Raw genomic sequence first — 27,632 nt, 5'->3', positions numbered from 1 at the left:
CTGTCAACAAAGTTTCTTCTAAAGATAGTTTGATATCTTTTAGAAACTGAATTACAAGATTGATAACATAGTAAGCCTGTATTTTTTTTTTATTGTTCCAATACTTTTAGTAATATATCGTGTATATATGCATACATTAAAACTAGATTTTCAATCAATGAACAATCATGATGATAACTGCAGAGAAAACAAGAGGTGCTGGGCAGTGTATACACACAATATCTTATAAACTGTTTTATACATTTTTAAAACTCTCGCCGATGGTATTTATCAGGATCAAAATAAGAAGTAACAACAACACGGTTGCTGAATTTTCTTCCTGTTAGATTTTGCTGTGCTTTTTGGCAGTCGATAACTGTATTAAATTCAACAAATACCTAAAATAAAAGCAAAAGTTTTTCATTACATGGTAAAAACACAACTCATCACTTTGGAACAAAAAAAAAAAAAAGTTATAAAAACAGCCTAATGAATCATATAAATGAATCATAAATCATATAAAAGTATGCATAAAAGCAGATAACCACATAATTTTGAGATGAATATTGAAATTACCTTTCCACAACCAGGTACTTCAACGCCTTCAATTGGACGAGGGATTTCTAAACTTTTTACAACACCATACTTATTACATTCTTCACGAATATCTTCAAGAATATCTGAAAAAGGAGAGAAAGAATATTTACAACTGAATTCTAAATGTCAAATTCAACTTATGGCTAGTTCTTGAATAATTTACAAAAACTGCTTAAAATTAATAGAATTAGCTACAGCAAATAAATTAACAAAAATTATAATACTTTTTTTTATTAGCACAAAATATATTTATTTCAATTAACTCTTGTTATAAAAGTCCTGCTCAGCAGTATCCCATTTTTATCTATCTTTCTCCATGGGCCAATCCCACGAAGTATCATACTGTTTATTTTAAGATCTAAAGAAGAAATAAACCTGGATAAAACCTTTCTTCCTTTTGATTTTTTGCTTTGGGAAAGGGATGACAGAGACTAAGGCAGTCTCTATATGACTGGGGATTGAATGGATGGTGCTTAGCCATTTGAAAAGTCTGCCTTGAATTCTTTGGAACTTCCTGGTGCTGGCAGAAGTAACTATGAATGTGGGAGATGAAGAGAAATGTGAAGAATCCAAATTTGGAGAAGAGTGCAATCCAGGAGGAAGAGGGGGAAAGTGAACTTGCCAATGTTTTTGTTGTTTGGCACGTGGGCTGTGTTGAATGTTGTCCTGTGCAGTTTTTTCCCTGGCCTAAAAAATCTCCAAAATCAGCTGCTGCAGGCCATAACACTTTGGTTGAAACATACAGTAATCTCCCCTTCCCTTATTTACTTTTTTTCCTATTTTGGGTTTAACTAATGTTTATTTAGTTTATTATTTGGCCTGTACATCAAAAAGTGGCAATTGCTACTCAATAAATTATTTCTTATTTATGCAGAGTGTTCATTCAGTCTTAGTATATCATGCTACTTGCATAATGGAAGATTACTTTTCAACTGAATTTGCCAATGTTTTGTGATTGGCACTTGGGCTGTGTTGTTTCCTGGTATCATTCTGCCACTGTTAACACTAATGCAGTAATTATTCTTGTAGCTATGGTTTCAATTACTTTTAATATATTTGATGGCAATATTTTTGCAGTTTTATCCATTTTAGAAAAACAAATTAGCTTTTACATATCCTAAATTGTCAGGTGACACAAAAGCCTATGGTAGATACAAGCTAGTCTGTAATCAAATCACAAAGGAGGTTAGGCAAGCGAAGACAGATTATGAGAAATCTTTGGCAAATGATGCAAATAAAAACAGCAAAGACTTCTTTACTTATATAAACTCTAAAAGAAAGGAATAAACCAGATTGGCTCACTTGATATCAATGGTTTGACTGTAGATGTTCATTCTCAGATAGCTACTAAACTAAATGATTATTTTGCATCTACATTCACACATGAGATATTCAAGGAGGAGAAGGTCAGATGTTTATCAAACTTTAACAGGGAGTTAAAGAAATTTGTAATAACTGAGAGCAAAGTGGAGGAGAAATTGTTGACTTTAAACATAAGAAAGGCACCTGGGGTAGATGGAATCTATCCAGATATAATAAAGGAGGCAGCAAAGGTAATAAGCAAACAAACCCTTAGCCATAATTATGAGAGCTTCCTTGGACTCAGGGGAGGTACTATGGATTGGAGATGTGCAAATGTGACCCCAATTGACAAAGGAGGATCAAGGGGTGACACAAGTAATTACAGACAGACCTGTTAGTTTGACTTCTGTTCCAGGTAAAATAATGGAGTCACTGGTTAAAGAAGCACTGCAGAATCATCTAGACAAGACAGCGGTAATAATTCAGACACAGCATCGGTTTTTTAAGGGGAAGTCTTGTCTGACCAATTTTATTGGATACTATGTGGTCACAAAAGATATGGATAAAAAAATTAATTTTGATATCATATACCTGGATTTCAGGAAAGCTTATCAAAAGCTTTCCTGAAATCTTTCCTTTGCTTTCCTTTCCTGAAAGCTTTCCTTTTCTTCCTGAGATTACAAACCTGAGGGGGGAATAGATTCAAACTGAGGATAGCTGGTTGTAGAATAGATGTGCGGAAATTTGTCTTTAGCCAGAGGGTAGTTGATTGCTGAAACAAACTTCCATCCATTGTTGTGGAAGTTGATAGCTCAAATAAATTCAAGGCAGAACTAGACAAACATTTGGAAAGAATGGATCAGTAAAATGGGAAGGTTTTTTTTTTTTTTTTTTTTTTTGGCTGATTCTGTATAAGCTTGCTTTCTTGCATTATATGCCTCTTCTAATGCTAATTTTATAATTATTTTCCCTTATTTTTTTTTTTTTTTAATGGTGATCTCAATTAGAAAAGGTATTAGCACATACAGTACTGAAGTGGTGTGTAGTTTGAAGGTTGAGCAGAGAGAAAATACTGCTGACATACTACAGAAATTCTGTATATTGTAATTTTCAGGAAATATGTGCAAAGGTGTTGTTCCAAAGGACAGAAAGGATAAATCAAGTAGAGGAAAAGTTAATTAGATGAGTTTGGAGGTGAACAGTGATTGGAGTTGACACTTGAGGCAGGAATTCGGAATGGTCTGGAAGAAAGAAGTGGAATTATAAATGTCAACTGAGAAAAACTGTGCCCAAAGAAATAACAAAAAAAAAAGAAAAAAAAAGCACGTAGAAGAAGCTGGTATATAAGTAGCTTACTTTCAATCTGTATCATTAATTCTTTTGTAATAGAACATGAATCAGCATTAAAAAATAATGAATTTTGTTAGGCTTTGTGAAGTCAATTCTTGAACATAATTATCAAGTGCTCTGAAGCAAGAATTTAAAATTAGAGTCATGCTGGTGCCCACATCCTGCAGTGGATTGAAAATGGCTGATGATGATGATTAGGATGATGTAGGTGCAATAAAAGACAGATGCTATTTATATTATCCTCAGATCAGAAGCAAGCAAATATTGATTGGATACTATGATGCAGTCACAAAAGAACTGGATGCAGGGAATAACTTTGATATCATATATTTGGATCTTAGAAAGGCTTTTGATACTGTTGCACATGGAAGACTGCTGCACAAATTGGAGCATTGTGGCATTGGAGTCAAATTGCTGCTGTGGATAAAGGGGGATGGTTAAGGGGGAGAAGACAGAGCGGTAATCAATGGACACTGCTCATCGTGGTCTAATGTTATTAGTGGAGTCCCTCAGGGTTCAGTATTGGGTCCATTATTGTTTTCTGTATTTATAAATGATATTGATGATGGTATATCAAGCTTAATGTCCAAGTTTGCAGATGATACAAAGGTTGGCAGGGTTGTCAAGGACACTACTGACACTATGCTGCTGCAACAGGATCTGGAAAGGTTGAGCAGATGGGCTGAGAGGTGGCAAATGAAATTTAACATTGACAAATGTAAAGTACTACATATGGGAAACAGCAACCCCAGAGCAATGTATCAGCTCTGTGGTACTACACTGACAGTGGTAGAGAATGAAAAGGACCAGGGGGTAATTGTGCAGGCAGATATGAAGTTCTCTGAGGAGTGCAGACGTGCTGCAAGAGTAGTTCATGGTGTCTTGTCAATGATATACAGGAATTTTTCTAGCAGGGATAAGGAGGTGATTATTCCCTCACTGATTATTCAGGCCACACCTTGAGTACTGTATACAGGTCTGGAGGCCTCATTTCAAGAATGATGTAGAGCTGCTGGAACGAGTACAGAGAAAGGCAACAAGATTAGTGAATGGAAAAAAGGGGTACTCTTATGAAGAAAGGCTTAAGTTTTGCAAATTACAGTGTCTGGAGACTAGGCACCAGCGAGGTGATCTGATAGAGGTGTATAAAGCCTTGAATGGTTTGAGCATGCTCAATGCTGACGGGATTCTTCCTCTTGCTCAGAATAATCACCTGAGAGGGCATAAATTCAAATTGAGGAAAGACAGATGTAGGATAGACGTGCGAAAATTTGCCTTTAGCCAGCGGGTAGTTGGTTGGTGGAACAGACTTCCATCCCTTGTCGTGGAAGTTGATATCCTAAATAAATTTAAGGCTCAGCTGGACAGGTATTTCGAACGAACAAGAGGGGTGAAGTGGAAGTGGGTTTTTTTTTTGGCTGATGCTGCATAAGCTTGCTTTCTTGCATCATATGCCTCTACTAATGCTAATGCTAAATAAAAGTGCTAGCTAGTACATAATTTGGAAATCAATGTGGGGCACAGTTTTTCAAAATTTGTTTTGTTTAAGTTTCACACGACGACAGTGAAGAATTTTTAATGCCCACCCATACTGTGGGCATTATAAAATTATGAAAAGTACATATGTGAAGCATGTAAGAGAAGTAGTTTATTTTAAAAAGCGAATTAAAAATATACATTTAATATAAAAAATACTTTTTAGAGTTAGTATTAGTATGGGGAAAATGATGCAAGGAAGTAAGTTTATATAGCATTGGCCAAAAACAAAATATACTTCCCATATCACTTGTCCATCCCCTCTAACAATTTGACTAGTTCTTCCTTGAATTTATTCAAAATATACATCTCTACAACAGCAGATCGGAGCAGGTTCCAACAATCAATCACCCGCTGGCCGAGGGCAAATTTCCACACATCCTGGGTCGTTTTAATGCATGGGTGTACCCGGCAGACGCCAGGGCCTCACTTACGGTTAGGAATGCAACTAAGAGAGAGCCAGAAAAAAATTAAAACTAAATTTAAACTGAATAGGGGCCACATTTGGAAATTCGCTGGGGGGGACCCCCGAGAGTTCTTAAATTGGCCCTACACACATCTATCCTGCAAGCATCCTTTCCCAACTTGAATTTATGCCCCTCAAAATGTGAGTGCATGTGTAGTCTGAGTAAGAGGAAGTATTCCATCAGCATTGAGTTTACATAATACAGTCAAAGCCTTAAATACTTCAAACAGTCCTAGTCTTCAGACACTGCAATTTGAAGCCCTTCCTGGTAAGAACAACCTTTTGCCAACAGATTGATGTCCTTTCTAAAATGAAGTCTCCAGACCTGTACGAAATATTCAAGATGCATCCTGGCCATTATCACATCCTTATCACTGCTGTAAAAATTCCTGTACACATCACTGAAAACACTACATGAGCTGTACTGACAGCTTGTCTGCACTACTCCAAAAACCTCATATCTGACTGCACAATTACTCCCCTTTCCCAAGTCTTTTTCATTTTTCAGTTCCTTGAATATGGTACCACACAGTTGTTACATTAACCTGGGATTACTGCTTCCCATATGAAGTACCAAGCATTTGTAGATATTAAAGAGGGGAAGTATATATTCAGTTTCCACTTTTTGGCTATCTATATAATTTGTCCAGATCTTGTTGCAACAGCATACTTTGCTAACTGTGATTAACTACCCTGCCAACCTTCATATCATCTGAAAACTTATATATTAAGCCTGATATGGTTTCATCAATATCAATAATAAATATAGAAAACAATGATGGGCACAGCACTGAATGCTGAGGCACTCTGCTATTAATATCAGAAGAGCAGTCTTATTAATAACCAATCTGTCTTCTCCCACTCAACCACTCCTTTATCCTAATGACACAATTTATTAAAAAAAATGGGAGAAAATGTATATGAAGTTAATGCAAGCAAATGGTATAAGGCAAAGGAGTGAAGGGATGAAAGTGTAGATAAAAAAGGCATTTGCCATTTTGCCTTTTTTTCATAACATATTAACTTCATACACATATTTTCCCAAATTTTTACTAAATCGCGTTAATCACCTATTATTGGATTACTATTATTCATCCTCATCATCATCAATTGCTTCATTCAGTGAGATTATCATCATCATCAGCCATTTTCAATCCACTGCAGGATGAAGGCCTCTCCAGCAACTTTCCAGTTCCTTCTGTTTTGAGCACTGGCCATCCATTTACTACCCAAAAACTCATGAATTTCATCTATCCATCTCCGCCTTTGTCTTCCAGGTTTTCTTCTAGCTCCTCTTGGGTACCATTCTGTTATTTTCTTAGTCCATCTGTCATCATGTCTTCGAGCTATGTGTCCTGCCCAAGACCATTTTAGTTCTTTAGTTTTGATAAGAATGTCCTTTACTTGAGTTTGCTGCCTAATCCATGTGTTTCTCTTCTTATCTAACAGTCTGATTCCCAATATAATTCATTCCATTCTTCACTGTGTAGTTCTCAGCTTCTCTTCCATTCTTTTGGTGAGTGCCCAAGTTTCACTTCCATAAGTCATGGTGGGGAGTATACACTGATTCATTATTTTACGTTTCAGACAAACTGGGATCAGTATGTGAATATATTTCCTGAATGCTATCCATCCAAAATTTATTCTTCTCTTGACTTCCAGCCATTTATCATTATTACAGCTAATAACTTGTCCCAGATAAGTATATGACTCCACCTTTTCAATTACTGCTCCTTCAATCATTATTTCCCTTTCTGTGGCATACTTGTTCAGTATGTGACTATATTTCCTGAATGCTATCCATCCAAAATTTATTCTTCTCTTGACTTCCAGCCATTTATCATTATTAGAGCTAATAACTTGTCCCAGATAAGTACAGTATATGACTCCACCTTTTCAATTACTGCTCCTTCAATCATTATTTCCCTTTCTGTGGCATACTTGTTTCATTACTTTTGTTTTAGCCATATTCATCTTTAGTCCAAAATCCTTACTAACTGTGCATAACTGATTAAGATTTTCCTCTAATTCTTTGGGATCGTGGCTTACGACCACAATGTCATCTGAAAATCGTAAATGGTTTAGGTACTCTCCGTTCACATTGACTCCTTTCTGCGACCAGTCTAATCTTCTGAAAGCTTCCTCACGGGCAGCAGTAAACAGCTTTGGAGATACACCTAATTCTGTTTTTACACGATAGATACGTTCCTGAAAAATACGTGTAAAAAAAATTCGTGTAAAAAAAGACATTGTATTTATGGAAGAAAAGAAGATTGGTTCCGGATCTAAAAAAATCAGTAAAAATAATTAAAAAAAAAACACATAAAAATATTCGTTTTAAGCTTATTATTTTATTTAAACAAAATACACATGTAATAATATGAAATTAAAATGTATTAAAATAAATTTGTATGCATATGAAATGAAAAAAAATTCTTCATGAACAAAAAAAATCTGTTTTACACATAAAAAGATTTTATTCATTTTCACTTTCTGATAATAAACGGCGCATATGTTTGCGTACGACTGGAATATCACTGCTATCACTAGAAATGTTGTGGACATCGTCTTCTTCCTCTATTAATGAAATTCTTTCTGTGATCTCTTGAGCAAAATCAGCACGAGTCTCCTCTGGTGCTGATGTTTCACCGGTTTTACGAACGAATTCAGTTATTAATCGTTGTGTTCGTGTTTTGGTTAGGCCGTTATATAATTCTCTGTAAGAGGCTGTCAACAACTTCAGTTCACGTTGAAACTTCCCAGCGCTTTCCACATTAGGGTCATTTTTGACAAAATGATTATCTAATTTTCTGGCCAGTTTCAGACCTTCTTTTATTAAATCTGCATTTAGAACAGGATCATTTTCTTCATTATCACTACGTTCTGTGGGATAAGGAGTCCCAAGGACAACCTCTAATATTTCATCTTCGCTTAGGGCTTTGTCGGATAACAATTCATCAATATCTTCAAACGATAGATCATCGAATCCTTCTCCACCAATTTTGTATGCCATTGTAATGATGTTGGGAAATTCGGTCGTATTAGGGATGATGGGATCTTTGCTTTTTACACATTGTGGCCAAACCGCTTTCCAACACGCATTTAAAGTTGCTGGTTTTAATTCAGTTAACGCTAATCCAACTTGATTGATACAATCCATAATTGAGAATTTCTTCCACACATCAATGATCGTTAGTGTTTCATCATTCAGTTTGTCCAAAACGTGTTGGAATGTTCGTTTTACGTAGTATGTTTTAATTGTCGCAATTATACCTTGGTCTAGCGGTTGTATCAAAGATGTAGTATTAGGTGGCAGAAATAAAATTTGTGCGTTTGGGTTTTCCAAGACAGGATGGCCGGGTGCATTGTCAAGAATCAGAAGAACTTTAAATTCGAGACCTTTCAAATTCATATAACGTCTGACTTCTGGGACGAAACATTTGTTGAACCATTCTGTAAAAATAGTAGTGGTCACCCAGGCCTTCTTGTTTGCCATCCAGTGAACAGGCAGTTTATTGATATCTACACCTTTCATTGAACGTGGGTTTAGGGCTCGATTTACCAGCAGTGGTTTCAACATACGATCTCTTGAAGCGTTGGAGGAAAATAATAACGTCACGCGATCCTTAGCTACCTTAAAACCACCAGCAGTTTTCTGCGATTTGGCTACATACGTTCTGTTGCATTCGTTTCCAGAAGAAACCAGTTTCATCTGCATTCCACACTTGATCAGGAGTGTATCCTCCATCTTCAATAATTTTTGCAAGTTCCTGCTGGAATACTTTAGCAGCCGATTCATCTGCAGATGCAGTTTCACCTTTAATTTTTATATTATGAAGAGCATTCCTTTTAAGAAACCCTGTCATCTAACCTGTACTCGCAGAAAATTCATACTTTCTGTTTAACTGGGATGAAGTGCTTGGCTCCTTTTCTTTAATCTGTCTGTAAATTCTTAGTGCTGTTTGCTTGATGGCATTTCCATCTACTAGTACTCTTTTTTGTGACTGATCTTCTATCCATATTACCAGAGCCTTTTCCATTTTTTCCTTGACAATATCTCTTGTATATGATGATGAATTAACACTTACTTTTGTTCCAGAACATACGGACTTCCTAATTGCAGCTTCATTTTTCTTAATAGTTCTTACGGTAGCTTCATGTACACCAAAATGCTTTCCTAGAGGCGTAGCCACTTGTCCAGTTGCAAGACTATCTAAAATTTGAATTTTAAGTTCTGGTAATAGGCGAATTATTCGACATTATATAAGGGCTACCGAAAAATATCTCAGTTATAATTAATAAAAAAATGTATGAAAAATTTGTAAACTTACAATTTATTGACTATTGGCAAAATTAATAAATTTATATGTGCACAAATTTCACTAAAGATTCTTTCACTTTGAAATAGAGCTTACTACTACATGTCTTCCGAAGGTACAATGCACGAATACCGTAAATGTGCACCAAATTCAATAAAAACGTTGATGATTCATAGATACCTAGACGTACACATTGGTAAGCAAAAGCACGCGTTTCAAAACGCACACACTAGCTGTTATCCAATCTATTGGTGCGTGTAATATAGAAATGATACTAATATGCCACAAATAAAAAAAAAATTCTTACAATTTAGGCAAAAAAAAAATTCATAGAAATCGTGTTAAATCAAAATGACTCGTGTAAAAAGAGAATGAAATATTTATTTTGAATTCGTGTTAAATCAAATTCGTGTAAAAAAAGTTCGTGCAAAAACAGAATTAGGTGTATTGTCTCCTTGTCGAACTCCTTTCTCGATTTTAAATTTGCTACTGTCTTTGTCTAGTCTAATAAAGGAGGTAGCACTCTCATATATTTTCTTCAAAATCATAATATGTGCGGTATCTATGCCTTGTCTTTCCAGTGCCCGAAACATTGCCTTATGCCGTATGGAGTCAAATGCCTTTTCATAATCCACAAATGCCAGGCATAATTGTGTTTTATATTCATTTGCTTTCTCCATTAGCTGTGATATTACGTGAAGGTGATCCATAGTTGAGAATCCGGTTCTAAAGCCAGCTTGCTCTTTCGGTTGATTCTCATCAAGTATTCTTTCTAATCTGTTAGTAATGACCCTTGTGAACAACTTGTAGATGTGGGATAACAAGCTAATTGGTCTATAATTTCCAATTTCTGATTTATCTCCTTTCTTATGCAGCAAAACTATGATTGCATTATTCCACTGCTTAGGCGTCACACCTTTTCTAATGCACTTTGTGAAGAGCCTTGCCAGTTTTTGTGTTATGTCTCTTCCTCCCAATTTTAACAACTCTACAGTAACTTCATCTTCCCCCGGGGCTTTCCGATTCTTCATTTTCTTCAATGCATGTTCTACCTCATCAGGAAGAATATCGGGTATGTCGTATGTGTTGCTACTTTGCAATCCATCTTCCCCACTGCTGGTATCATTCCCTCGCTCCTTGTATAATTCTCTATTGTAGTCTTCTGCTATTTGAATTATGCCTTCTCTGCTGTTTATAAGTACACCATCGCTATTCTTCAGTTTCAGTATCATTTGTCTTTCTGTATTACTGCTCATGGCTGCTGATTTAAATCCTTTGTTTTCCTTTAATGCTTGTTCTACTTTTCTTGTGTTAAATCTTCTTATGTCCTCTCTGAGTCTCTTTCTAATGGCTTTGCATAACTCAGTATACTCAATTTTCTCCCTGTCAGTGTTTTTCTTGCTCTTCATTTGTCGTCTTCGGTTCATCATGACAAGTGTTTCTTGACTAATTTTTTCTTCTTTGGATTTCTGTTTCCCTATAGGTTTCTTGGGCTTTATCACTTTCAGAAAGTTGTAATATTCCTCTTCGATATCTAGGTCCTGAGCAGTCTGCAGAAGCTCAAACTTGTTCTTAAGTTCCAGTACATACTGCTTTTTCTCCTCCTCTGTTATCTCAAAGACCTTTGTATTATTTACTCGAGTCAGTTTTTTCCTTTCCTTTCCTACATCTATATCAAGTGTACATCTTACCATTCTGTGATCACTTCCAACATTTACCTTATTCAGGACGGTAACATCATTCACAATATATCTTCTGTTAGTGAGGATGAAGTCGATTTCATTAGTTGTTAATCCATTTGGACTCTTCCATGTCCACTTTCTGTTCACCTTTTTCTTGAAAAAAGTGTTCATTACTGACAGTCCTTGAGATTCTGCAAATTCCACGTCTTTCACCTCTTTTATTTCTTTCACCAATTCCAAAATTTCCTATAGTTCCTCTTTCTGTGCTGTTTTGCCTTTTTCCAACCTTAGCATTGAAGTCCCCCATAATAATAGTGTAGTGGGTTTTCTGCTCATCTAGAAGAATCTCAATTTCGGTGTACATTTCTTCAACCTCTTCATCATCATGGCTCGATGTTGGTGCATAAATCATTATAATCTTTATCTTATACCTTTTAGAAATCTTGAGTATTAGTCTTGACACCCTTGGTGATGTACTTTTGAATTCCAAAATGTTGTTTTTAAAATCTTTATGGACCAGAAACCCAACTCCACCTTCACTCCTTTCACTGTTTCCATTGGTGTACAACAGATTTCCACTTGATAAACTTATAAGTGGTTCATTTCTTCTTCTTGTTTCAGCCAAACTGATGATATTCCAATTCACATTTTCTAATTCCTTTTCCAGCTCTAATATCCTGTCTTCACCGATGAGTGATCGTACGTTATAACAGGCCAAGTGCAGTTTCCGTGCATGGCAGCCTGGTCGTACCCAGAGATTCTTAGCACCCTCTGCTTCCACTCTGATCCTCTCGCTGCCGTAAGAGGGAGAGTGAAAGCTGCTGGGGACTGAGGGCCATTTGTATTGTTGTGCTCTCATATGCTGGAGGGTTTGGTCTTTTCCTCTTCACGCTGACCAGGTGTCTTGAAGAGAACCACTCTACACATTCGTTGCCACCTAAGTGACGTAACAGGGCTTACCATCCAGAAGGTGTGCATGAGTGGATTTTAGGGAGGCAGGCCAACTGGACTTCTCCTAAATCTTCTGTAATAGAGAGATATTGGATCCATCAGTGTTTTAGGCTGAGTGTCTGATAACACACAGGATAACTGTTCCCCTCTAAGCCCCATTACTATTATTAATTTACTTTAATTGGGACTACCTTGTCCATATTTTTTTGTGGAAGTTCTACTGCTTTACCCTCCTATTTGCTCTCACTTATTTTATTCTTAAATTTCCTTTTCTTCCACAGGTATGGACAAGTATAGAAACACAGTTTTTGATACATGATCAGGTGTAGTCCCCTGAAGAAATACCTGATTATGTATCAATATTTATTTATTTATTATTATTTTTTTTAGCTAACATCAGATTTTAATTTTAAAATTTTTCTTCTCCATTCTTGGACTTACAACCAAAGTATCCCACCCTTATCTGATGCTTGCTATTACTCCATATATCAGGGGTGGCAAACCTTTTTAAGGGTGCGTGCCAAAATTGGCTAAATCTTTTACAAGACTACCCTTGTGTATCAATCAGAATTTTTCGAGTGCCTCTCAGAAGGTGATATTCAAGACATTTAATCACAGTTTCGTCAGTACGTCTTACCACTCCGACTTCAAACAAATCACTGCATGAATACAGCTATTTGCTGAATGGTGTAACATCACTACATGCCTGGCAGAGAGAGAATGAACATGTGTAGGTGGATTCCTGGAGTGATGTTGTTTCGAAGTTTGAAATTTTTTTGGGACAATGAATTCTACGTGCCAAAGAAATTTGTATATGTGCCACGGGTTGGCCACCCCTGCCATATATTAATTTAATCAATTTTGCTTTACAGTTCTCTTTTCACTAATTGGCTATCCAATTCAGCCTATAATTTTGCTTAATTCATTATATCATTTAGGATATTCATATTCTTTCTCACGCCTTCAGTATCTCCAATTTCTGCTATCCTTCTCCTATTAGTTTTGGCATTTTGTGTAATTTACACCTTCATCTTTGTCCTTTTCAACAGATTTATTATTTTTACCTCATATATATATAAACTTTTATCCTTGCTGCTTTTTTGCAAACTCAGGTGTAAATATCATATTTTTATCTCTCCATTACCACTTAACTTTTCGCCCCATTTTTAACCTTATTATATATATAGTTATTTATTATTATTTTTTTATGAGAACCCCAAGCACGAGAGGTGTTAGTATCTATAGTACTTAGTACCATGCATGATTTGAAGGTTGAAAAGATGAAAGAAGATACTGGTTGATATTAGACTTGAACTTATGTAGATTGTAATTTTCAGGAAATATGTATGAAGGGAAGTTTTTCCAGAAAAAGGGAAGTGTAATGAATAAATGAGGAAGAAGAATGGCACATGTTCAGGCTGGTTTGGAAGAGAGAGCAGGAATTATGGATGCCAATTCAGAAGAAGGATGCAGCAGGAATAGAACGTCTGTGAGACAGAGAGTGGAGAGACTTTGTTAGAAATGAGTCATTATTTAACCTAACTGCCTTCTTTTGAATGGAATCTAGAAGCCCGAGAGAGAGATTTTGATGTGTGAACAGTAACAGCAGGCTCTTGTTATAACGCGGTTCGCTTTACGCTGATTCGCTACAACGCTGTTCTTATATTATAACCCGTATCTGACTATAACACCGTCACAAATCACTACAATGCTCTTTTACAGATTGCATTTTTGGCATATTTAAAGAAATCGTTCCATTTGATGGAGTCGATAGCTTCAAAATGAATAGCAAAACAGCATTAAAATGTTTCCCATGCCGATTTAAGAAATTTTCCCATGCTAATTAAATTTAATTGCAGTACAGTGACTTGTTACGTAGTTCCGAGATCAACGTTTTAAAAAATTATCAAGTATATTGCTTTTAATATTTGCATTATATATGTATTTATGCCAAGTCTAGTAATCACTCAGTACAGTATTAGACATTGTGCGTAACGGACAGTTTACTTGAAAATTGTATCATAATTAATGCAACCAATGCAGTTACATTTTCAAAGAGCTAATAATAGCAGATATGAAAAAGCAACGTCTGGACGCAGTACGAAGACTACAAATGTAAGAAAAAGACTGAATTTGAAAATTAAATTAGACGTTTTCAAGCGAATCAATTCTGATCAATGACAAGCGGATGTGTGCATAATTTAGGACTGGCAAATTTAACTGTAAGAACAATTATAAAAAAATAAAGAATAAATTTTAGGAGTGGGAAAGCCAGTTGTTGCAAGCAACTAGGGCTAGGCCAACAATTAGGATTGAAATGGAGAGACTAACTAATTTTATTGAAGATAATATCCAATTCAGAATTCAGTTAAGTTAAATATTATAAAAAAAAAAAAGAGAGAGAGAGAGAGAGATTAGCTTATAAGATAATCTGAAGAAAACTCACCTAAAAAAAAAAATGTGGAACCACTTAAAACTAGCATTAGCATTAGTAGAGGCATATGATGCAAGAAAGCAAGCTTATGCAGCATCAGCCAAAAAAAAAAAAAAAAAAAAAAACCCCTTCCACTTCACCCCTCCGTTCGTTCGAAATACCTGTCCAGCTGAGCCTTAAATTTATTTAGGCTATTAGCATTAGCATTAGTAGAGGCATTTGATGCTAGAAAGCAAGCTTATGCAGCATCAGCCAAAAAAAAAAAAAAAAAACCCACTTCCACTTCACCCCTCTGTTCGTTCAAAATACCTGTCCAGCTGAGCCTTAAACTTATTTAGGCTATCAACCTCCACCACAAGGGATGGAAGTTGATAGCATAAATAAGTTTAAGGCTCAGCTGGACAGGTATTTTGAACGAACAGAGGGGTGAAGTGGAAGTGGGTTTTTTTTTTTTTTTTTTGGCTGATGCTGCATAAGCTTGCTTTCTTGCATCAAATGCCTCTACTAATGCTAATGCTAATAGCCTAAATAAATTTAAGGCTCAGCTGGACAGGTATTTCGAACGAACGGAGGGGTGAAGTGGAAGGGTTTTTTTTTTTTTTTTTTTTTTTTTTTTTTAGGCTATCAACTTCCACAACTTTGAAAACTGCTAGATTGGGGGGATACAAGGACTAATAGATTAACAGTAGCCACTGACAGAGGTGAAAGTGATTCTTGCACTGCTTCTATTGGAATGAGCAGCAGCTTGGAAAATAAGATGCAGGATATTTCATAGACTGCTGGGAGTCATTGGCGTACAAGTAAACACGTGGGTTGTGTTAGGGTAGTTAAGAAAAAGAACAGGTGCATGTATACTTGCGTGTACACCAATGCTAGGAGTTTGGTAAATAAAATTGATGAATTTGAGGTATTGCTCAAAGCATCAAAGGCAGATATTGTTGGGATATCAGAGACGTGGTGTCACACAGATATAAGTAATGCAGAACTGGAATTTGGGGAGTACAACGTCTACAGAAAGGATAGACAGGATAGGAAGGGAGGAGGGGTTATGCTATTAGTTAAGAAACACAAAATCCAAGGAAGTGAAGCCAGTCGACATCGCTGGAAGTGCAGTGTCGAGTCAGTTTGGTGTGACATAAGCATTGGGAAATCAAAATTGAGAGTAGGAGTGTGCTATAGGCCTAATGACTCTGATGAGTATAATAAGAAACTGTACAGGGAAATCGAGTGGGCCAGTAAATCAGAGAGTCTTATAATGGGGGATTTTAATTTCCCAGATATTGACTGAAATTTGTGGGTTGGTCACTCTGTCTCTAACTTCTCCACTAATGCCGGTGTCCCCCAAGGTTCAGTTCTTTCCCCCACTCTTTTCCTCTTGTATATCAATGACCTTCTTCCATTGACTGGAAATCCTATCCATAGTTTTGCCGATGACAGCACATTGCATTCAACTTTCCAATTTGAGAAACCTTGTCCTGCTCAATCAGCTTCAACTTCTCGAAAATCTGCTACCAATTCCTTAAATGCTGATCTTCAGGTAATTCTCCAGTGGGGCAAAGACAACTTAGTTGATTTCAACCCTTCTAAAACTCAGTCTTGTCTTATATCTCGCAAAAAGGATTCTTTTGCTCCTATGCTTATCTTTAGTGACACTCCAATTTCTAGGCAAAAGGATATATCTCTTTTGGGGATTACCCTGACTTCTAATCTCTCTTGGCACAAGCACATTACAAATATTGCTTCCTCTGCATCTAAAAAAGTTGGTTTTCTCTTTCGCTCTCGGCGTTACTTTTCTTCCAAACAGCTGCTCTCTCTGTATAAATCACAAATCCGCCCTGCCATGGAATATTGTTCCCACATCTGAGGTGGTGCCCCCAAAACCTCTCTCAGGCTTCTTGATTCCATTCAGAAGAGGGCAGTTAGCTTAATTAATGATTCATTTCTAACAGAGTCTCTCCACTCGCTGTCTCATAGACGCACTGTTTCTGCTGCATGCCTCTTCTACAGATACTTCCATGGGCACTGTTCTTCTGAATTAGCTTCTATAATTCCCGCTCTCTCTTTCAAAACAGTCCGAACACGTGCCGCCACCAACCAACATCCATTTACTATCCAACTTCAAACCCACAGAACCAACTTTTCATCTTCCTCATTTATTCATTCAACTGCCGTTTTCTGGAACAACCTTCCTTCATACGTATTTCCTGAAAATTACAATCTACAGAAGTTCAAGTCCAATGTCAACAAATATCTTCTTTTGTCTTCTCAATCTCCAACCCAAGCACGGTATTAAGTACTATAGGTTCTAATACCTCTCGTGTTTGGGGTTCACATAAAAAAAAAAAAAAAAAAAAAAAAAAAAACACACTAGCAGGGCTTTTGTGGATTTATTGGATGATTGAAAAAAACTAGTTTTATCGAATAGTTTTAAAATCCGGGAAGAAGCTGCAAGTGCAGATCAAGGAGCCGAAACTTTCAAAAAAAGAACTTGTTAAAATTATCGAAGAGGGGTATTATGTGTTATACTTCTCAACAAGTTTTTAACATAGATGAAGCAGGACTTTTTTGGAAACTAACGCCTAAAAGAAGTTTCATATTGAAAGAACGAAAAAACATGCCAGGTTCCACAGCGGCGAAGGAATGGTTGACTTTACTGTTGGGTGGTAACGCTGTGGGGGATTTAAAATTAAAACCCCTTTTAGTTTACCAGGAAGAGGGCTAAAGTACAGCCCAAAATCGACACATTTTTCATGATTAAATTCATCAATTAAATTCATGATTTTAATTATAATTTTAAGTTTAATTTTGATAGGTAAGTAGTTACCATATAATTATATACATATCATTCCATAATTATATATGTATAATGCAGAATATTTTATATGTACAAATATTTGAATATTAAATATTTTGACCGACATTTGTGCATCTTTTCACTACCGTTTATTATTGATTAGGAAATATCCTATGGCACCAACCGCAACTCAAAATAACATATGTTACCTTATGTGAAAGCGGCGCTCACTTAGCGCCCTGTTTTTCCGGAACGAATTATCAGCGTTAAGCAGGGGTCACCTGTATTCCATGGTAGGGTGGATTTGTGATTTAAACAGAGTGACCAGCTGTTTGGAAGAAAAGTAATGCTAAGGGCAATAAACCCAGTTTTTTAGATGTAGAGGAAGCAATATTTATAATGTGCTTATGCCAAAAGAGATTAGAAGTCATGATAATCCTCATGAATTCTTGTTTACCACAACAGCCGATGTAAATAAGATATTCTGAAGGTAGCAATGTTTCAAATGAGAGGGAAGATAAAGCTTGGGATAAAAAGCTAAATAATTTCAAGGGGTGCATCAGTGTAGTAAATTATAGAAGATTACTTAGACTTAACTGTGTCTACGTTAATGTCAGGAGTGTTGTCAATAAAACGGCTGAATTTCAGCTGCCGGCTAGGACGACTAATGCTGATATAATAGCGCTAACAGAAACAGGGTGCCACCTGGGAATTGGTGATGACGAGTTCCTCTGGTATGCATAATGTATTCAGCATTAGTAGAGGCATATGATGCAAGAAAGCAAGCTTATGCAGCATCAGCCAAGAAAAAAAAAAAAAAAAACCCTCCCATTTCATCCCTTCATTCGTTCCAAATGCCTGTCCAGATCAGCCTTAAATTTATTTAGGCTATTAGCTTCCACAACAAAAGATGGAAGCCTGTTCCACCAATCAACAACCCGCTGGCTAAAGGCAAATTTCTGTACATCTATTCTACAACTTTCTTTCTTCAATTTGAATCTGTGTCCCCTCAGATTCTTAATCTGAGCAAGAGGAAGAATTCCATGAGCATTCAGCTTGCTCAACCCATTCAAGGCCTTATACACCTCAATCAGATCACCTCGCAGATGCCTACTCTCTAGGCACTGCAATTTGCAGAACTTAAGCCTTTCTTGGTAAGAGCACCTCTTTGTTCCCCTTACCAATCTTGTTGCCCTTCTTTGTACTCGTTCTAGCAACACTACATCCTTCCTAAAGTGAGGCCTCCAGACCTGCACACGGTACTCTAGGTGTGGCCTGACCACTGCCTTGTATAATGTTTAGGAAAGCTAGGGAAGGTAATGGGTGGAGGGGTCATGCTTCTTAACAAAAGCAGCCTAATCACAAAAAGGGCTCTTGCAGAGTCTGAAGCTGCGTCTGCCAGCATAGAATCTGTGTGGTGTGAGTTAGTTGGAAGTAAAGGAACAATGAGAATGGGAGTAATCTGCAGACCAAAAGATTGTGAAGAATATGATGAGTCTTTACATGCAGATGGAATGGGCAAGCAAGTGTGAATGTCTTATATTATGGGTGACTTTTATCTGCCCCAGATTGATTGCAATAAGTGGGAGAGAAACTCATGATGAGGAAAACGTTTTTACCTGTTCAAGTAAAGCCTGTTTAAGCGGCACTCCTTTGGAGTGCTGCTTGAATGGACTTCGAAAATGGCCAGAGAAGTAGCAGCTATGTTTTAATACTGCTAAATGCAAAGGCTTACATTTAGCATATTTGTGGGGAATAGAAACCCACAAATCAATTATACACTTGGTGAGGTTGAATTAAAAACAGTGGAGGAGGAAAGGGAGTTAAAATATGGGGCAGATATGAAGTTTTCTGAACAGTAAACAGGCAGCCAGGAGAGCCCATGGTGTCCTATCAATGATTTATCGAACGTTATCCTGTAGAGACAGGAAGGCCATAATCCCAATGTATAAAGCAATTGTAAGACTGCATTTGGAATACTGTTTTCAAGTATGGAGACCTCATCTGAAAAAAGACTGAGCTTCTTGAAAGGGTCCAAAGAAGGGCAACTCAAAAGGCAAGATCGGCAGAATGATGACCATATAAGGAGACTCCGATTATGTGGGTTACAGAGCTTGACAACCATGCCCCTCAGTGGTGACCTAATTGAGGTTCACAAGGCTCTGAGAAGGATTAGTAAAATGAATGAAGGCAGAATTCTGACCCGTTACAAAGAATTTCAGAACTAGGGTCATAAATTAAAATTACTGGACTTGAAGTCTAGGTTATATTTTAGAAAGTTTTCATTCAGCCACTGAGTCGTAGATAGCTGGTACAAGTTGCCCTATCAGGTAGTTGAGGCTGACAGTTTGAATAAATTCAAAGGCCAACTGCATACTTACCTGTGTGAGGAGGAAAGCATATAATTTGCATTTTTGTTATCTACTTGGTTATTTTTTTTTTTTGCCAGTGTAGCAAAAGCCTATGACGTTCTTGCACTATATAGCAAATATTATTACTATAATGAGGACACAACTGGTATCATCAATTAGCAACTTTGTTTGTTGGGCTGTGAATAAGTATATTGAATCTAATCAAATAACGGATGGTGTGCTTTTGATTGAAAAAGTTCATTAAACGTATAATACAACCTCTATTTATGGACTACATTTGTCTAATGCAGAAATTGAGTAATTGAGTATAGAAGTGAGGAAAGACTTTGGGGTATTATTGCAATGTAGATATCAAAATATTTTGATACCTAGGGCACAAAAGGTGATATAGTTGTACACGTTGGCACTAATGATATTAAGAGTAGGAGACCGGCAGAATTACTTAACAAGTACAGGTCACTGTTGAAAAAAAGCCGTGAATTAGGGTTGAATACCGCTCAAGGGGTAGAATTTTTTTCAGCATGGTCTGTACTTGTTAACAGGAGAGACTGCTTCTACAGGGATGGGATACACTTAAATAGAAAGGGTGCAAGAATGTTTGCTGATGCTATCGAGGAAGTTTTTTTTTTTTTTTTTTTTTTGGTAGTTGTTGGCGCATCGGCTTCTGTGGCCATAATGCAACTCCCAAGGTTTTTGCAGTACTTTGATCAAAGCCCGAGGCGGGATTCGAACCCACGACCTTTGGGTTGCCAGGCAGGCACTTTACCCACCCGGCTAGCCCGGTCGGCGAGGCAGGGTTAGGTGGGTCGGAAAACTGCTAGATTGGGGGGATACAAGGACTAATAGATTACCAGTAGCCACTGGCAGAGGTGAACGTGATTCATGCACTGCTTCTATTGGAATGAGCCGCAGCCTGGAAAATAAGATGCAGGGTATTTCAGAGACTGCTGGGACTCATTGGGGTACAATTAAACACATGGGTTGTGTTAGGGTAGCTAAGAAAAAGAACAGGTGCATGTATACTTGCGTGTACACCAATGCTAGGAGTTTAGTAAATAAATTTGATGAATTTGAGGTATTGCTCAAAACATCAAAGGCAGATATTGTGGGGATTTCAGAGATGTGGTGTCACACAGATATAAGGAATGCAAAACTGGAATTTGGGGAGTACAATGTCTACAGAAGGGATAGACAGGATAGGAAGGGAGGAGGGGTTATGCTATTAGTTAAGAAATACATAAAATCCAAGGAAGTGAAGCCAGTCGACACTGCTGGACAGAGCAGTGTCGAGTCAGTTTGGTGTGACATAAGCATTGGGAGATCAAAATTGAGAGTAGGAGTGTGCTATAGGCCTAATGACTCTGATGAGTATAATAAGAAATTGTACAGGAAAATAGAGTGGGCCAGTAAATCAGAGAGTCTTATAATGGGGGATTTTAATTTCCCAGATATTGACTGGAATTTGGGGGCTGGTCACTAACACGCTAGCAAGAATTTTGTGGATTTATTGGATGATTGTTTTCTACATCAGCATGTTCGGGAGGCAACTAGAGGGAGGAATACTCTTGATTTGATTATCAGCAGTGATCACAGTGTGCTGAAGTGGGATTTACTCAAAGAGGTAACTACCATTAGGGGTAAAGGGAAGGGTTATTGCTTTTGTAAAGGCAACTACGATGGACTGAGACTATTTAAATTCTATACGGTGGGACCAACTGATGATGTTACCAACAGAATTCAAAATGGGAAGCATTCAAAGAACTTATCTTGGAAGCTACTAGGCTTTACATACCAACTAAGAAATATTGTTCAAGGTTTAGGCCTAAGTGGATGTCAGATGAACTAATGAGACATATGGTAGAGAAGAAAAATGCATGGGATACATACAAATTAACACGTGACACAGAAGCCTATGAGAGATACAAGTTGATCTGTAACCAAGTTACAAAGGAGGTTAGGCAGGCGAAGGCAGATTACAAGAAATCTTTGACAAGGGATGCAAAGAAAAACAGCAAAGAGTTCTTTACTTATGTAAACCCTAGAAGGAAAGGGATGAATCAGATTGGTCCACTCGACATCGATGGGTCAACTGTTGATGATCCTGCTCAGGAAGCTAACAAACTAAATGAATATTTTGCATCAACATTCACACATTAGGAGTTATTCAGCGAGTGGAATGCCAGAGGTGTATTCAACTCTGGCAGTAAGCTAGACAATCTTGTAATAACTGAGAGTAAAGTGGAGGGGAAATTGTTGAAGATAAATACAAGAAAGGCACCTGGGGTGGATGGGATCTATCCAGTTATATTAAAGGAGGCAGCAAAGGAAGTAAGCAAACCCTTAGGCATAATTATGAGAGCTTCCTTGGACTGAGGGGAAGTACCCATGGACTGGAGATGTGCATATGTGCCCTAAATTCACAAAGAAGGATCAAAGGGCGACACAAGTAATTATAGACCTGTTAGTTTAACTTCTGTTCCTGGAAAATTAATGGAGGCACTGGTTAAAGAAGCACTGCAGGATCATCTAGACAAGAATTCAGTTATAGCTCAGACACAGCATGGTTTTGTTAAGGGGAAGTCTTGCCTGACCAATTTGATTTGATACTATGATGCAGTCACAAAAGAACTGGATGCAGGGAATAACTTTGATATTATATACTTGGATCTTAGAAAGGCTTTGGATACTGTTGCACATGGAAGACTGCTGCACAAACTGGAGCAGTGTGGCATTGGTGGCAAATTGCTGCTATGGATAAAGGGGTGGTTGAGGGGGAGAAGACAGAGAGTGGTAATCAATGGACACTGCTCATCGTGAACTAATGTTATTAGTGGAGTCCCTCAATGCTCAGTATTGGGTCCATTATTGTTTTCTGTATTTATAAATGATATTGATGATGGTACATCAAGCTTAATGTCCAAGTTTGCAGACGATACGAAGGTTGGCAGGGTTGTCAAGGACACTACTGACACTATGCTACTGCAACAGGATCTGGAAAGGTTAAGCAGATTTTATTTTATTTTATTTTATTAATAACAAGATACACAACAGGTAACCATTAACAGTGTATCTGAGATAGGCTGAGAGGTGGCAAATGAAGTTTAACATTGACAAATGTAAAGTACTACATAAGGGAAACAGCAACCCCAGAGCAACGAATCAACTCTGTGGTACTACACTGACAGTGGTAGAGAATAAAAGGGACCTGGGGGTGGTTGTGCAGGCAGATATGAAGTTTTCTGAGCAGTGCAGACGGGCTGCAAGAGTAGCTCATGGTGTATTGTCGATGATATACAGGAATTTTTCTAGCAGGGATAAGGAGGTGATTATTCCCTTGTATAAGGCAATGGTCAGGCCACACCTAGAGTACTGTATACAGGTCTGGAGGCCTCATTTCAAGAAGGATGTAGAGATGCTGGAAAGGAGTACAGAGAAGGGCAATAAGATTAGTGAATGGAACAAAGGGGTGCTCTTACGAAGAAAGGCTTAAGTTTTGCAAATTACAGTGTCTGGGGACTAGGCACCAGCGAGGTGATCTGATAGAGGTGTATAAAGCCTTGAATGGTTTGAGCATGCTCAATGCTGATGGGATTCTTCCTCTAGCTCAGAATAATCACCTGAGAGGGCATAAATTCAAATTGAGGAAAGACAAATGTAGGATAGACGTGAGGAAATTTGCCTTCCCAGTGGGTGGTTGGTTGGTGGAACAGACTTCCATCCATTGTCATGGAGGTTGTTGCCTGAATAAGTTTAAGGCTCAGCTGGACAGGTATTTCGAACCTTTCCAGATCCTGTTCAACCTTTCCAGATCCTGTTGCAGCAGCATAGTGTCAGTAGTGTCCTTGACAACCCTACCTACCTTTGTATCGTCTGCAAACTTCGCCATTAAGCTTGATATACCCTCATCACTATCATTTATGAATACAGAAAACAATAATGGACCCAACACTGAGCCCTGAGGGACTCCACTAATAACATTAGTCCACGACGAGCAGTGTCCATTGATTGCCACTCTCTGTCTTCTCCCCCTCAGCCACCCCTTTATCCACAGCAGCAATTTGCCTCCAAAGCCACACTGCTCCAATTTGTGCAGCAGTCTTCCATGTGCAACCGTATCAAAAGCCTTTCTAAGATCCAAGTATATAATATCAATTATTCCCTGCATTCAGTTCCTTTGTGACTGCATCATTGTATCCAATCAAATTGGTCAGGCATGACTTCCCCTTAACAAAACCATGCTGTGTCCGAGCTATAGCTGAAGTCTTGTCTAAATGATCCTGCAGTGCTTCTTTAACTAGTGCCTCCATTAATTTTCCTGGAACAGAAGTTAAGCTCACAGGTCTATAATTACTTGTGTCAGCCTTTGATCCTCCTTTGTGAATTGGGGTCACATTTGCACATCTCCAGTCTGTGGGTACCTCCCCTGAGTTCAAGGAAGCTCTCATAATCATGGCTAAGGGTTTGCTTACTTCCTTTGCTGCCCCCTTTAATATAACTGGATAGATCCCATCCACCCCGGGTGCCTTTCTTGTGTTTATCTTCAACAATTTCCCCTCCACTTTACTCTCAGTTATTATAAGATTCTCTAGCTTACTGCTAGAGTTGAATACACCTCTGGCTTTCCCCTCGCAAAATAACTCCTCATGTGTGAATGTCGATGCAAAATATTCATTTAGTTTGTTAGCTACCTGAGCAGGATAATCAACAGTTGACCCATCGATATCAAGTGGACCAATCTGATTCATCCCCTTCCTTCTAGAGTTTACATAAGTTTTTTTTTTTTTTTTTTGATTTGGTAGTTGTTGGCGCATCGGCTTCTGTGGCCATATTGCACCTCCCAAGGTTTTTGCAGTACTTTGATCCAAGCCCGAGGTGGGAATCGAACCCGCGACCTTTGGGTTGCCGGACAGGTACTTTACCCACTCGGCTAGCCCGGTCGGCTTTTACATAAGTAAAGAACTCTTTGCTGTTTTTCTTTGCATCCCTTGCCAAGGATTTCTCGTAATCTGCCTTCGCCTGCCTAACCTCCTTTGTAACTTGGTTACAGATCAACTTGTATCTATCATAGGCTTCTGTGTCATGTGTTAATTTGTATGTATCCCATGCATGTTTCTTCTCTGCCATATGCCTCATCAGTTCATCTGACATCCATTTAGGCCGAAACCTTGAACAATATTTCTAAGTTGGTATGTGAAGCCTAGTAGCTTCCAAGATAAGTTCTTTGAATGCTTCCCATTTTGTATTTACTGTTGGTAACATCATCAGTTGGTCCCACTGTATAGAATTTAAATACTGTCTCAGTCCATCATAGTCGCCTTTACGAAAGCAATAACCCTTCCTTTTACCCCTAATGGTAGTTACCTCTTTGAGTAAATCCCACTTCAGCACACTGTGATCACTGCCACCTAGTGGTTCATTTATCTGCAAATTCTTAATGCATGAAGAATCACTGCTGATAATCAAGTCAAGAGTATTACTTCCTCTAGTTGCCTCCCGAACATGCTGATGTAGAAAACAATCATCCAATAAATCCACAAAAGCCTTGCTAGTGTGTGAGTGACCAACCCACAAATTCCAGTCAATATCTGGGAAATTAAAATCTCCCATTATAAGACTCTCTGATTGATTGGCCCACTCTATTTCCCTGTACAGTTTCTTATTACACTCATCAGAGTCATTAGGCCTATAGCACACTCCTACTCTCAATTTTGATCTCCCAATGCTTATGTCACACCAAACTGACTCGACACTGCACTGTCCAGCGATGTCGACTGGCTTCACTTCCTTGGATTTTATGTATTTCTTAACTAATAGCATAACCCCTCCTCCCTTCGTATCCAGTCTATCCTTTCTGTAGACGTACTCCCCAAATTCCAGTTCTGCATTCCTTATATTTGTGTGACACCACGTCTCTGATATCCCAACAATATCTGCCTTTGATGTTTTGAGCAATACCTCAAATTCATCAAATTTATTTACTAAACTCCTAGCATTGGTGTACACGCAAGTATACATGCACCTATTTCTATTCTTAGCTACCCTAACACAACCCATGTGTTTACTTGTACCGCAATGACTCCCGGCAGTCTCTGAAATATCCTGCATCTTGTGTTTCAGGCTTCTGCTCATTCCAATAGAAGCAGTGCAAGAATCTTTTTCACCTCTGCCAGTGGCTACTGTTAATCTATTCGTCTTTGACTCTCCCCAAGCTAGCAGTTTTCCGACCCACCTAACACTGCCTTGATAGCATCAGCAAATATTCTTGCACCCTTTCTATTGAAGTGTATCCCATCCCTGTGGAAGCAATCTCTCCTGTTAACAAGTACAGTCCAGGCTGAAAAAAATTCTACCCCTTGAGCCTTGCACAATCTTTCTAGGGCCGAATTGATCGACAAGGCTCTCATCATATACTCCCTCCTATCGTGTGTGGGCAGAATTGCAGACACTTTTAAATTCAACCCTATTTCACGGCTTTTTTTCAACAGTGACCTGTACTTGTTAAGCAATTCTGCCGGTCTCCTACTCTTGATATCATTAGTGCCAATGTGTACAACTATATCACCTTTTGTGCCCTTAAAAGATGATTAAAGATGATAGGGAAGATAAAAGGTAGGGATAGTCATGCTTTTTATAAAAAACAGACTAGGTGCATCAAAAGCTGATTTATGTTCAGAACTTAAGCAACCAGCTTAAAATGTGAAGTAATTGGAAGCAAGTCAAGTAAAGAAAATTGAGAGTGGGGGAATATGCTATAGACCAGAACTTTGTGAAAAGCATGACAAGTCTCTACATCAAGGTGGAATGGGCAAGCAAATGTGAATTCTCATATGTATGATTTTAATTTGCCCCTGTCTTGATTGGAGAATACATAGGAAGGGGATTCACCAAGGAGAATACAATTTTAAAATAAGCCAGATTATTTGTATCAATATGTTACAGAAAAAACTAGGTATAAAAATATTCTTTATCTGATTATTAAAAATGAGTTAGATGACATCGTAGGGCTCAGTACAGGAATCATTAGCAGGTAATGGGAATTTATTATCAGTCAGTCCTCGGTTGTAAGATAAAGAACTTTAAAACAACTGTATGGATTTTAATTTTGGAAAGGGGACAGGAATATGGAGAAATATTACAGTTTAACACATTAGATGGCCACCATCAACTGGACAAATACATTATAATTATGGAATATCTTTAAAGAAATAGTCACAGAAATCATTAATGGACATATACAGTGAAACTTCCCTTTAACAGACAGCCATGGGGAACGAAAATGTGTCCGATAGAGTGAAGTGTCCGCTAACAAGAAGTCTGAGGGAGAAAAAAAAAAAAGAAAGAAAGAAAGAAAGAAAAATCGTTAAACGTTTAATGTAAAATTAAATTAAATTATATACAGATTTTGCACAATATTTTTGTAAATAATATACATACAATTGTGCTATACATATTATGACTTATCTTAAGAAAAATGCATACAGTAATCACTTATTTTCTTCTGCACCTTCTTCCGGCTGATAATTTTGTTTTCAACATTTGTTTGGAGTGAAGAAACCATTGAAAGTCCTTCAGTATCTTCTTCAGCGGCGAAAAACATTTTTAAACGATTGATTTGTATGAGCACTTATATTTTCATCGGTGGTTCGTCATTAATATGTTCTTTGACAGAATGACCTCCTTCCATTTCTTCATCCTCGTGAGGAACTTCTTGAAAAATATCGATGATAATGTCGTTGATATCAAGAGCACCATCTTCTGTAGTGAGGTTTGGGTCTATATCTTTGTAGCCAGGGTCACTTGTAGCGGAAGTATCGTACATTATCAATAGATGTTGAAGTTCTTGTTCTTCT

General features: G+C 37.7%; 1 protein-coding gene across 1 annotated transcript in view; it reads right to left on the bottom strand.

Annotated features, from left to right (window-relative positions):
* Nucleotides 1-245: 245 nt before the first annotated feature.
* LOC150082396 (splicing factor U2AF 50 kDa subunit-like) overlaps nt 246-27,632 on the bottom strand; it is a 282,501-nt gene continuing 255,114 nt past the window's right edge. Inside the window, exons 13-14 of the mRNA XM_090380538.1 lie at nt 556-659; nt 246-377 (exon numbers count right to left, since the gene is read on the bottom strand). Of these exons, the coding sequence (XP_090236664.1) occupies nt 246-377; nt 556-659 (236 nt within the window). The remainder of the gene's footprint in view (nt 378-555; nt 660-27,632) is intronic.

Source organism: Mastigoproctus giganteus, chromosome 8, assembly GCF_048544385.1.
Source record: "Mastigoproctus giganteus isolate SK-2022 chromosome 8, ASM4854438v1, whole genome shotgun sequence".
In the NCBI taxonomy this organism is placed as follows: domain Eukaryota; kingdom Metazoa; phylum Arthropoda; class Arachnida; order Uropygi; family Thelyphonidae; genus Mastigoproctus; species Mastigoproctus giganteus.
The sequence above is the reverse complement of the archived record's forward strand: the minus strand, read 5'-3'. Positions and strand labels throughout refer to the sequence as shown.